The sequence below is a fragment of the Tachysurus fulvidraco genome, chromosome 12, assembly GCF_022655615.1.
Source record: "Tachysurus fulvidraco isolate hzauxx_2018 chromosome 12, HZAU_PFXX_2.0, whole genome shotgun sequence".
Classification (NCBI taxonomy): Eukaryota; Metazoa; Chordata; class Actinopteri; order Siluriformes; family Bagridae; genus Tachysurus; species Tachysurus fulvidraco.
In genome coordinates this window covers 16,259,570-16,273,117 of record NC_062529.1, presented here as the reverse complement: position 1 = coordinate 16,273,117, position 13,548 = coordinate 16,259,570, and the positions used below count along the sequence as shown (strand labels likewise).

Below are 13,548 nucleotides of genomic sequence, written 5' to 3'. Positions count from 1 at the left end.
ATTCTCAGCTTGTCATGGCCATACAACCACATGATTCATTTTTTAACAGGATTTGAATTGTCATATTCTTTCTTTTTCAGCCCCAAAGAGTTCATTGAGTGTGTATCCCACATTCGCCAGCTTTCCTGGCTCCTGCTGGGATCTCTTACCCACTGTGCTTTGCATCAAGGTTCTACGTCTTGTATGCCCATTCCCCTGGATGCTGGCTCTCACATCGCAGACCACCTTATTGTAATCCTAATTGGTTTTCCAGAGCAATCAAAGGTACATCAGCAGATCAACTTAATCCAGATTTGTTCATATATATGCAGCCTGAAATAAGAAAATGCAGCACTGATGTTTCTACTGTTATTTCACTAGACATCCGTGCTCCACATGTGCTCCCTGTTCCATGCCTTCATGTTTGCTCAGTTGTGGACCATCTACTGTGAGCAGGCAGCTGCAACACCAGCTGGGCAGAACCAAAACCAAAATGAGTTCTCCTCAAGCGCTATCCTTACAGGGCTGGAGTTCTGGAGCAGAGTCACTCCCAGCATCCTCCAGCTCATGGCTCATAACAAAGTAGTAAGATAATTATTTCCACTGTTATCCCACATGTATCATTAAAGCTAAATTTCTTTATTGTCATACAGAGTATGTTTATGTTTATAAATACATCTTATATTTTAAGAGTTACTTGTGCCTTTAACACCAATGAAGGCTGAAGCCTGAGTCATCGGATAAACGATTTGGTTTATTTGGTTTGCATATAGGAGCATAAAAGAACAGCTGAGCAAAATTACCTGGACATATGACTCCCTTTGTATTCTGATTATTAGTACATATTTCAATTTATATTTTTAAATTCAGCAGTTAAACAGGATTTTCTGCAGAATTGTGTATGTGATTGCATGATTAGGAGCATAAAGCTATTTTGTAAATCCACAAAAACAGCTGTTCTGAGACTGCCTGTTTCTTCTCTTTTAGATGGTAGAGATGGTGTGTTTGCATGTCATCAGTCTGATGGAAGCTTTACAAGAATGTAATTCAACCATTTTTGTGAAAGTGAGTTTGGATCCCTTAAACATCTGCTACTGAAGAAACGATTTATGTTGACTGAGCAGCACATAAAAGTCAGTATTCTTGTTACCATCTCTGATGCTTAAACTGTTTTTTCTTGCCCATTGCTTTAGTTAATTCCGATGTGGCTGCCAATGATTCAGTCCAGTCTAAATGTAAGTATCTGTCGTTCGGCGTTATGGCAATGGCTTTCATATACAACCCAGACAGCAGCTGTTTCTCTGTGAGCTGATTAATGTGTGTTTATTTGCAGCATTTATCTGCGGGTCTCCAGCTGCGTCTCCAGGCCATCCAGAACCGAGTAAATAACCAATGTCTCCAGGGTCCTGCTTCTAGCACTTTTCCTTTTGCCTTGCGCAAGTGGCTGCAGTGTACTCAGTTTAAAATGGCTCAGGTTGAGATCCAGTCGTCTGAGGCCGCCTCACAGTTCTATCCCATGTGATGTGACATCCTACAGGAGCTTCAGCAAGACCAGCAACAATATGTGCCAACCAGCATCCTTTTTTTTAAACTCAGATATAGTATTTTGCAGCAATGCTTTTGTATGAAAATAATTATACTGTATTCTGTGGATTTTGGCAACAGCAACTCTACGGTAGCAAAACTAAAAAGTGTGACTGTAAATATCTTCATCAAGCTCCTTCTGTCTGCATGTAATTATCATGATCATGCATAAGGGGAGTGACCCTGAATTATAAGGTGCCAGAACAGCAGAGCACATGTGGTGCATACAGACGCAGGAGTCTTCCTACTGTGTGTGTGTATTTCTGTGAGACTGTTTAAATGGTGTGAAAGTCACACTCAATGTAGAGTACACACCTTTAATGTATCATCATAATATGTGAGAAAGGTAATTGTGTGAATGATGATTGATGTATAGGGCTTAAATTCTAATCAATATGTTTATAATAATGTTTATTTCATGTAAAACAAATAAAATAAATCTGTTTTTAATTTGTATTCAACCTGTTAAAATTTATACCTTAAAACCTTAAGGGAGAATAAAAATAGACTCAGGAGTTAATTTAACCTTAAAGGTGCGGTTTGTAATATTTAAAAAATATTTCTAGATCTATTTTAATCATACATTTTCAAGTAAAATCTAACAAAAGATATCAGTAACTATCATAACTATCTCACTTGCTGGTATGAAATGGATCTGGTTAATTTCTTTATACTCTCTGTACATTTTTCTTGCCCAGAAATAATCTAACATTTCCCCCTAACATGCCAATATATCAACATGCCTGGGAAGAGCATCAGAAATAAACAAAGATGCACTTTATTTAATACAAATTTAAATTAGTTATGCTGTATTCTGAATATTTTCTTTAGACCAATTACTATACAAACATATTCACTTCTTAAATCTATAACACCTGCTATATAGATTGCTATTTGAAGAGAACAATTTATACATCACTCTTCACATTTAGCCTGCTAGCATGGTGTAAACAAAAGATAAACATGGACGTGTCCTTCATTTTTTTCCTTACTTTGCATGTTCAAATTTGATAGATGATTATTACAATATCAGACTGCTCCTTTAAAAAAAGATAAAATACATGTCTGTTTATAGAACATGGAGCAAAACTAATGGCATATCGCATGTTAATCTAATTAAATTTGTGGACCAGTACCATCCTCCTCCTGTTCAGATTCTAACATCAGGTCTGTCTATACCAGCACAAATCAATCAGACCACAAACCAGGCCCAGGCAGATGTATAACTCAATAAAGATACTGAAAAAGACAATGGAGGTAAACAAGCCAGCTGGAGCAAGAGAATAGTATGTGTTTTCACTCATTAAATTGCTGTGCTCTTTTAGATATGCCACAAACTCAATTACAACATGCCTACAAGTGATTCTAGCCAGGTCTCATTAAATTACACATTAGCAATTTTGCCCTTTCCTAATTTTGTTTTTGTCCTGAAGTTTAGTGAGTTTTAGTTTTCACCTCTGCATACACAGAATGACAACGGTTCTATTACTTGGCCTTTATTGCACTTCCTCAGTGACATAAAAACAATTTAAAAATCACAATAAAAGAGCATGATCTTTAATATTTAGAAAAGTATTGATAATGTTTTATAAATATTCTCACTCACATAAGCACACATCATCCATGGCAACTTGCCCTGCCCTCGAGCGAATCAGAGGGTTAGGCACCCTTCCAATTCGACCTCTAAACCCTGTTCATCAAAGAGACCCTTGTGTGTGTGCCTGTGTGTGCCTGTGCGTGTGTAATCAACTCCCCATGCTCAGAGGCAGCATATGCCAGACGCCTGCCATGGTCGTTTGAACTCAGAGCCCTTTCAAATATCTCACTCATTAAGAGCTGCTTATATAATCATTCTCGCAGATCCTGGCTCCGCTCCTGCCTGATCCGGCCTTGCCTCCACAGTCTGAACCATATGTGTGGATAGCTGAGATGATGAATAGCCAGCTGGACATCAGTAATTAAAGATGGCCAGTAGATTCCAAGAACCCTCAGGGAAGGTGGTACTGAAAAGATCTGTCTTGGGTTGATGAATGTCACCTTCAACTCTATTGACAGCATATTCACTCTCCAACTACACTCTCAGTTATCTTACAAATATATTTCCTGTACTGTCCTAAGAAATCATAGTATGAACTTATGATAGTCTCAATCACACGCTATGAAATAAAGGTACCAAGCTGTACTTCTAATTTTGTCTTCAGAGACAAAGAAAAGTACAGTTCAGGATCTTTATTTTTTATTATTATTAATAAAATCTTGCACTGAGTACAATTATTATTGCATGTGAGACACTGTTTGTGGCTTAACCATTGGTTAAACACTGAGACTACTGCTGTCAGACATTCTTAATGTCACGCAATCATTTCTTGGATAAACTATTATGCTTACTCAAATATATTCACAACAATTACAAATGTTATTTATGCACACAAAATAATGTGAGGGCAGTACTTTCTCTGCTGTCATGTATTTTCTTCAACCAGATTAATTCATTCATTCAACCCATTATAGGACACCAGTCGAGCATCTCTCACACACACACACACACACACACACACACACACACACACACACACACACACACACACACACACACACACACACACACACACACACACACAATCACATCTAGGAGCATTTTTTTTATTGTCCCCAATCCATATATTGAACTGCCTACATGTTTTACACAGTGCAGGGAAACAAACCTGAACCAAACAACACACTGGTACTAACCTGACTGCAGGATCGAACCCAGATCCCTGGGACTGCCATGCATCATGCCACTCCTGAATCAGATGCAGTCCTTTGGCTTGTAGAGAGCCACATTAGAACAATGGGATTTGTTCTAATTTGTCCACTTCACATGAAATCATTTCAATAAACATGTCTGTTAAATGTAATTAAATGTTCATATCTGGTTTTACTAAGATTAACATTAAAATGTTCCATTGCTGCTAATCGGTCCAAAAGGAAAACATTACTTATTTCTCTATACAAAATATATCCTAGAAAATTAGGACATTTAGTTATTTGCCCAGAGTGTCATTTGAGACATACAGTAGTATAACTCATCATTCAACTGTAATTAGAATACTTGGACCAAACAACAGATATCACTACATTATTTACCCTGTGAAACACCAGTGAATTGGAAACAGAGCTATCCATTTGCAAGGTTTTATTTCTACTATGTATAAACATATTTAGTCACTCTGGAGGAGTGAATAACAGTCCAGAAGGTACAGTATCTTGAAATCACTGTTTACATTCATGCATCATTCCCTCTCATTTGTACATATAATACATTTTATATATCTTACATATAGCTTTTTGAGATTTTTTAGGATACAGTGCAGATGAGAACAACTTTCACAAGTAGTTAGATAGACAGAGAAAGAGCACTCAGACACAGAACATGATGGTTGAACCATTAATACAAACCAACTGTAATGCATATAACGCATATAGATTATATTATACTGTCATTATAACATCAGAAACATTACAGACATTCATTATCTTTCTGATGGCAGCCTACATGAAGTTTAGCACAGATGAAATGCTGCCAGCTTTCTTGCAATCATTCATCAGTGAAGTACTAATGTTCATCAGGCATCTGTGTAGACTTTTGTGGAAGGGCCCTTGTCTGCTGGATTGTAAAGAGAACAATTAGTATGTAATCACATCTGAACATGAACGACTGCCTCCTGTATGACTGTCCACTGTCCTTGTAATCACTAGAAAGTTGCACAGACAAAGGAGTGTTTAGAATGCTAGCCTTAAGGAGGATACAAGACAGGCATTTTAGTCTCATTGCAAATATGAAACCATGCTATACCACAGAATTAATGCAGAACACCAGGAAAGACCTCCAGGGTTCATCCTAGAATAATGATGTAACATGTTGTATAAGTATCTGTGCATAGGCTTGTCTCAATATTATATCACATAGACATTTATAAATACATCACAAATATGAATCCACGGCCTTGACTGTGCAAGGTAACAAATCTTTTGAACATGATAGTATGAGTACAAAATTTCCACAAGGAGGATTTAATTTATGTGTGCACAATATACCATGCAAACTCATGTGTTCAGTTTTCCTAAGATACAGCTGAACAACACAGCCAGTTGTTTTTTTTTTAACATCTTCTCATTAGAAGACATGCACTGTCCCATAGCAATGTTGACAAAATAAATAATCATAATTTATTAAATAAATAGAAAACGCTATGCTTAGAAATTAGATTTGAGACCAGTGCATCAAAAGTAAAATAAAGCATCTGGTATTATATATTAGTATATTGGCATTGAAATAAAAAATCATGCAAATATATGCCATTGTCTCTATGCCACAGTTTGTCAGGTTGTGCATGGAAGTGGATCTCTGAGAAAGCAGAGCAATAGTGTGATAGCCCAGGCTGCGGTCTTCCAAAAAGTTAACCTTCTTCTTGTGCTCCGTTCTTTGCTTTGACATCATATTTTTGGGCTCACACTTCTGCTGCACGTTGGGTCAGTAAGTTCTGAAGATAAGATGCAGCAATGCAGAGATGTCATTAGCTCTTAATGTGTGTCTGTTTTACACTACAACATTATTAGTGGTCTTTTTCTTGCGGCAGCTCATGGCATATTCTCCACGACTGGTGCCATTTTCCTCTTTTTTAAGAGGTTTCCTGCAAAAGAAACAAGGCGCTGATTCGGTTTATTTATTGATTACAAGCTTGCATACACACACACACACACACACACACACACACACACACACACACACACACACACACACACACACACACACACACACACACACACACACACATATATACAAATGATGGAAATAATGCATGGAGCCAGGCTGGTACAATAATTTTATTCCAGCAAATAACAAAATGATCAATCTTATAGTCCTCCTACGGTCTCTCTAGCTCCCTAACATGAACAAGAACAGAGTTTGCTACGCCCACATGATGCTGGATGTCTCTTGGTCTGCGTAAGACAGTATTACTCAACATGGACTATTCATCCATCCCTTCGTTTCCCTTTCATTACCTCAGTTTTATTATATTTCTCCACTGCACTATGCCTTATATGCCACATCAGGCAGTAGTCCTTTTTTGGCTTATGTAACTCAGAACTGAGCTGAAGGCAGTTAGTGCAGGTATTGTTTCTCATACACTTTGCTGTACTGGTGTTTAGACAGATTGCTCTACTGATGCTAAGATCCCTAAACCTAAGAAAGAACATCGAGGAAAGGGAAGATCCTAGCTCAAATTTGAATTCTAGATTTGTTAAATTTGTTAAAGATTTGAGGGCCGTTTCTTCAGGACCGCTGTCTCATGCATGTAGTTGGTCCTTGTGAGGAGCTGAAAATAGTGCAGTTTGTTGTTCAAAATATCACTGTGTAAAACATATCTTGTTAATTCAACTCAATGTTATTCATTGAGTGATCCAGATTTTATATATCAACTAAAACAATGGACTATTCAATTATTAGTGCAAACCTTTCACAGGAGATCAATGTATTTATTGATTTTCCCCAGTAAAAAATGTAGTATAGATTGTTCAGCTGAGTGTTTAACTGCATTTACTCCACAGTCTATTGTTTGTTTGGGCATCACATGGTCCATGTACCACCCAGGCTTCTCAATAATGGATGCCATGAGTTGACAAATGCCATGTGGTGACATAACCCTTCATGAAATTGATAAATATTTAATCCCAAAGCTGTCCGACTGCAGAACTCTGTTTGAAGTTTTGAGGAGAATTCTGATGTCAGTGCTGTGCTGTTTAAAACCTTCAGATCAGTGTTAACTAGGTGGGTGGATGATTGTGCTAAATTCACAGTTGTGTTACAGTTGTCTTTATTATACACATACATACATAGGTCTGACACTAATTAAGTCAATTAATTTCTGAGCTTGTTAATATCTAATGACTTTTTTCCTCTAAAGTTTGCATAAGATTAATTGTATATGTGAATCTCATAGCAGCTGGATTTAGTTCATGGTGAAGAGAATTTCTGTACTTATTCACTGATATATGACTAACCCAAGAAAAATACACAGCTTGCAGGGTTTCTTCTGACAATACCAATTGAGAGGGTTGGCAGGGTAGATGTTTTGAAATTAACTTGAAAACTATTCAAAATTTTTTCTAAAACATTCTTGCCTGCATCATCTTGAGTATTGTTTGTGGTATCAAACCCATCATAAATGGGTGGCTATGCTGTAATGAAAAAGATACAGTACATCTCAAAAGCCCAGACATGCCATCTCTCTGATTTTAGCTCATATTGCACTTTCGATCCACTTTAACCTTTATTTTGTGCATCTAATGAAATGGTTAGTCTTCCTTCCCTGTACCTGACATATGCTTTACCTTAGCTTTTTGGATTGGATGTGAAGTGTTTTCTGTTATTGGAAATGGGATTGCTGTCATATCAGACTGACTCCAGTGGCATCAACGCTCTGCAGCTTATTTATTTTTCATCCCAACAGAGAAAGGAGGGCAAAATTGAAGAGTGGCCTTGAACCATGAATCCAGACTAAATTTCTGCTTCTCTGAGTATTCATTGAACATAATGGTATTAATATTGTGCCTGGAGTATTAAATAAAGGCTATTAAAGGTTATACAGCTATTCCACAAATCATACAGGTGTCTTCTCTAAATCCAGTTGATTAGCAGCTTAAACTATCAAGTAGTCACTTAACCAGCTGTTTTAGCCTTGGACGTACAGTATATGGCCAACTTTGATATCATCCATCACATACCATATCTTTCTTTATCTGAGATTGTTATACTTTACTGTCAACACTCCAAAGTCTTTTCTATTGAAGACATTAACAAAGAACGATAATCTCACTTCATGTAACAATGTTCAATGTAATACTAAATAAACTACTGCTTCTACAGATCTGTTTCACTAACCAACAGACTCAATTTAGCAAGGGATGTAAAAAATTCTCCAAAATGTGCTAAATAATATTGTGCCCTGTGTATACATATATAGTTTTTCATGACCTATCTCCAAACAACCAATAAACTTTAGCTAAACTACACCTCAGGTTTTATTCAAAATATACATTCTAACCATGCTTCTGTGCTCGAATCTGAACAAAATTTCCCACTTTAAATCATGTATATGAATTAATATACCAGATTATGTTATACATTGTGACAAATCTGACTATTTATAAATTTGGCATAGATTACTAAAATATTTTAGTTAACACCTTTGCAACAAGCTCTAGCATAACATTAGTGGTTTTTTTTTTTTTGCTATTGAGAAAAGGTGATTGCTAGATTGCTAAGACATGGGAAGCCAGGGATACCCCAAAATGTCAATATAATATAACAATAAAATTAAATGTAGACATTTGGTTATTTTTTTCCTCAAACATCTCAGTGGAGTATTGTGCTGCTTACTCATTCATTCAGAAAAAAGTACCTCCGTGTTTATTGCCCTCTGTTCTTGGTCCATCTCCATATGATGAATGAAAGACCTCTCAAAAGGATTGTACATTGCAAACAACTGTCAGCCTTTGAAACCTTAATGAACATGACTGACATCTCAAATGTAAACATATTGGCATCAATCAAACTCAAAGTGCTTTGAGCTGCAGTAGTCAGTCTGTTGAGTGGCGTAATATATTACAGTATTACAAAACCAGTACAGCCAAGTTGCTATTATAATCACCGTAACTCGTAAATATATAATTTAATTGTATGTTTGTTAAGTTATTACTAAATAATTTATTATTGATTATTTACATTTGGATCCACCTAGTTGTCACATCTTTAGTGAAATTTAGTTAGCTAGTTAGCTGCATAGCTATCTGTGGTCATCAAGGGAGCAAATAGTGCTTTCCTCTAAGTGTTTCACTGCCCCGTGATGTTGTGGTTGTTTGGCTTCTCATATCTGGTAGTATTGTTGTATGATAGGAGAGATTTGGCAAGAGTTGAGAATTGGCAGGTGACCAAATTAGAGAAAGAAATGCTGGGAGGAAAAGGACCTATTTAAAAAATTATTAGCTCATAAAATATACATCACTTTATTGTGGTTAGCTTATGTATGTCTGTAGGTTTGGCTTTTTTGTAACCAGTAACCAGTAAAGAAGACATATGATAAATAACTATATAAGTAGGAGCCAGCTTTCATCTTCTTGACAGGATCTTGACAGTTCTGTTATATTTTATTTTGTATTAATGACTGAATTACATTTACATACACAAAAGGGGAATTTCAAAATAGATACTGAGGATTTTTCCTATTTTTCTGCCATGCTGTCCTGTAAAAAACAGGTCAACTGTAAAACATTCTTTGTGATTTTTTGCAGTATTTTTGGTACAATGTCAGTTCCTTTTTTTCTACCAACATAATTTAAATATTTAAAATTATAAAATGCTTACCTGCGACCAAAATCATTGGCCATATTATTTCAGAAATGATCATTTGAGTTCAGGAATACAGCAGCCATGTCTTTGGAATTGAAGTGCAGTATTAAACTAAGGATTGCCCTCGGCTACAGAAGGCTGGAGAATTGCCATGATGAATTTCAAGGCCAGCCACACATTATTTCTGCTGCCTGCGTTTGCCCCTGCCTTTCTCAGAATACAGAGAACATGTTGAGAAATGGCATGATAATTCATAGCTTGTGCTCATAATGTGAATTTTAGAGTCACCTATATTTTTTGTAACCTTAATATAGCACATATTTTATTTTCATGTAAATAGTTAACAGATTCATAACATAATTGCATCAGAAGTGTTAAAAGTACAGCATATGTTAATTTTATGGCTGGTCATTCAGTTCAATACCAGTGAATTGGGAAATAATAATCTGCTAGATTGCTGTCTCACTGAGATAATTGACTGGACAGATGTTAAGACCTTATCCATAGTGTAATACATCAAATAATATCTAATGTAGCAGGCATGAAGGCTGTGGAAATTTTTCCTTGTTATTAGCCACTTGTATCTAGGCATGCCAAGGTGAAAGCTCTTTATGGACTTATCTATTTAACTGTATATATCAGTTCCTTGGGTCAGGCCTTTTTCTTGAGGTCAACACATTTTGTAGTATATAACAGTTATATTATAATATATTATAATTATAATATCCACCAATGTTAAGAAATTTAGACTAGACAAGGATAAGGATAGCCGGCAAATTAGCAAACAGAACGGTAAAAAACGAGTTGGGTTGCCAATGGGTCAATAATTTCTACTGCAGCTAAATTGACTATAGAGTACTATATAAAGTTTCAAAATAATCAACCATTATAACTGCAGGTTGCTGTCATAAACCGAATGAACATTTAAGAGTTGTGCTCATTTGAGACTGATATTTAACTGTAGTACTCAGTAGAGTTCAGTTGTGCACTGATATGCTGGAAATGAATGGGAATTTGATTCATTTTAATTTGACCTAATAAAAATCCACATTTAATATCGGTTTGTTACGAAGAAATAGCAGATATGAAATATTTTTCACAAACAACTATTTTCCGTTACACATGGTATAATCAATGCACTTGGAGACATATTTCATAAACAAACCAGTGAGTGAAGTAAATACCGTTTAATGGCCTTAAAGCAGATGAGAAGAATTAAGAGTAGAAAGAAAGCCGAGGTGCACCCTACTGTCACAACCACAATGAAGTCCATCCACCATGGCCTAAGCAGAGGAACTGGAGACTCAGCCACTGAAAGCACAACAAAGTGTAAGTCTCTAAGAATGGCATTAGTGGATTATACAAGAGTGAAATGGCATTCAGTTTGTCAGTCATTTTTACAATGAATTTCAATAAAATATTTTCTCTCAATCACTCACAGAAATCAATTATTCTTATTCTCTGGTTTTATTTCAGAGCAATTAAGTAATTACGTAATGGATCACTTATATCCACACCCAACTGAAGACAACACTGTACACAGCTGGCAAGAAATACAGTTTTACTGATGTCAGTTTAGAAATATGAAATAGCAAATTAGCAAGAAATGGCAAATGCAAAAAAAGGGAAAAAGGAAAATGACTAAAAATAATAAACATCAGAATTAGTAAAATCATTTTTAAATCTCTAACTGTCCAGTTGGTTTTGGGAAACTTGTGCCATAGTAGCTTCACTTTCCAGTTTATGGCTTTTGTAACCCAACTGCCTCAAACTTCTACATGTTGTGTGTTCTGATATGCTTTTTAGCTCACTGCAGTTCTAAAGAATTTTTATTCCCATTTAGCTAGATGGAGTATGGCCATTCTTCTCTGAAACCTCTCAACAAAATCTATTGTGCATAAAATCTCAGAAGATTAGCAGTTTTTCAAATATGAGAAGCCAGTCATGTCAACAACCCAGTCACGACCAAAATCACTGAGATCTTACATTTTCCCCTTCCTGATGTTTGATGTGAACATTAACTGAAACTTGTGACATGTTTCTGCATGACTACACATTGCGCTGCTCCCACATGATTATCTGTATGGATAATTACACGAATAAGTAGGTGTACAGCTGTTCCTATTGAAGTGAGTTGTGACTGTATTTCCAAAGCAACACGGTAAATTTGGAAGGCCTCCTATTTAAAGGATTTCCATATTACCTGAACAGATAAATGACTAGTAATGTGATGTAGTGTAATACTGTAAGTGCATTACTATATTCAGTTCAAAATATAAATGGTTGGGTCTTGGTTGCACTTAACAACCTATAAAAATACACCTGCTACAGTTTGGTCCATAGGATCTTAATATTCGTGTTGAAAACACATGAATATTTATTTTAAAGTCATTGTTGCTCCCTGTTTAAGTTAAAAATTTAGACTGGGTTGTTGGCTTAATTTATTTTCTCCCTATCTGTATTGAAACACTAATATAATTAATTAATCTTAATGAGTTTTAATCATAGGCTCCCCCAGGGAAAGCTGACTACAGTGCCTGGCAGAACAGCATGCATACATTTCACAAGCTGCTCTAGGCATACGGGGGAACTCCCTAAGGGTAACCAGGACGTGATTATTTCTCTGTTTGAACAAACACTGCATAAAAGTAGAAAGACTTTAATTTCTGCAAAAGAGGCAATACTCTCCAAATCATGTTCTATCACAGCTAGAGCTCTCAGTGGAGCAAACTCTATAAACAATTAAGAAAGGCTCTCTTAAGACTTATGATTTTAAACCAATATACAAACACTTAATTTCTCTTGCATAACTGATTGAATATAATCACAACTGACTTTGCATCCCTATTGATTAAATGCATAGTCAAAATGTGTGGGGCAACCAGGAAGTGCATACCAAAGCTGAAGAGTCCCTACCTGTGGGGATGAGTAGCCGAGGAGGGGGTGGAGGTGGGGGTGGTGGAGGTAGAGGTGGGTAGTATCTGCAGTGGCACAGTGACTGGCAGTGTTCACCTCGTCTCTGAGAGCCAAGCTGTGAGCATGACCTCTGAAGCTCAGCCTAAGAGGCAGAGACAACATTGAAGGAGATTGAGTAGGTGGCAGTAGGAGAAAATGGATGAGAGGAAGATGAAGAGAGATATATGCCTCCACAAACCATGCACATACAGCATGATAAGTTGTGTGGGCGGGGAGGGAGGCAGAGTAGATCTACTATGATAGTGAAATTGCCTGTATGACTGACTTCACATTGTGCCATAGTTGATAAAATATTGAAACATGAAAGATGTATAGATCGATGAATATGATCATTTATTTTCACACACATATTTGATTAGATGCCCAGAGTTGAAAAAAGTGAAAGTGCTTCACTTACAACGACAATTCAACGAAACACAGCACAATTCAGCATTGTGAAATCCTTTCTAAAAGAACCTCCCACCGATTAAGTGGGATTTTTTTATGCTTTCAGAAGTGCTAGTGAGAGGCCTTTGGGATATGAGGAGAATACATTACACTTGACCCTTCACTAGCCTGTAGGTTCTCATTATTATCTGTGTGGTCATTGGTGTTCATATGTGTACTTTGGTACA

At 36.5% G+C, this 13,548-nt stretch overlaps 2 protein-coding genes across 6 annotated transcripts in view; one reads left to right on the top strand and one right to left on the bottom strand.

Moving 5' to 3' along the window:
* Window positions 1–1,978, top strand: part of LOC113659279 (protein unc-79 homolog) — a 33,479-nt gene extending 31,501 nt beyond the window's left edge. For all 4 annotated transcript variants that reach the window (XM_047821908.1, XM_027171958.2, XM_047821907.1 and 1 more), the window contains 5 exons: window positions 81–264; window positions 361–564; window positions 967–1,044; window positions 1,173–1,214; window positions 1,313–1,978. In XM_047821908.1, coding sequence (XP_047677864.1) covers window positions 81–264; window positions 361–564; window positions 967–1,044; window positions 1,173–1,214; window positions 1,313–1,501 — 697 coding nt within the window. In that variant the 3' untranslated portion in view covers window positions 1,502–1,978. The remainder of the gene's footprint in view (window positions 1–80; window positions 265–360; window positions 565–966; window positions 1,045–1,172; window positions 1,215–1,312) is intronic.
* Window positions 1,979–4,726: 2,748 nt separating this feature from the next.
* LOC113659726 (proline-rich membrane anchor 1-like) overlaps window positions 4,727–13,548 on the bottom strand; it is a 10,063-nt gene continuing 1,241 nt past the window's right edge. Inside the window, exons 2-4 of one of the 2 annotated variants that reach the window (XM_027172711.2) lie at window positions 12,875–13,016; window positions 11,143–11,269; window positions 4,727–6,239 (exon numbers count right to left, since the gene is read on the bottom strand). In XM_027172711.2, the coding sequence (XP_027028512.1) occupies window positions 6,146–6,239; window positions 11,143–11,269; window positions 12,875–13,016 (363 nt within the window). In that variant the 3' untranslated portion in view covers window positions 4,727–6,145. The remainder of the gene's footprint in view (window positions 6,240–11,142; window positions 11,270–12,874; window positions 13,017–13,548) is intronic. The other variant, XM_047821068.1, reaches the window with a different exon arrangement.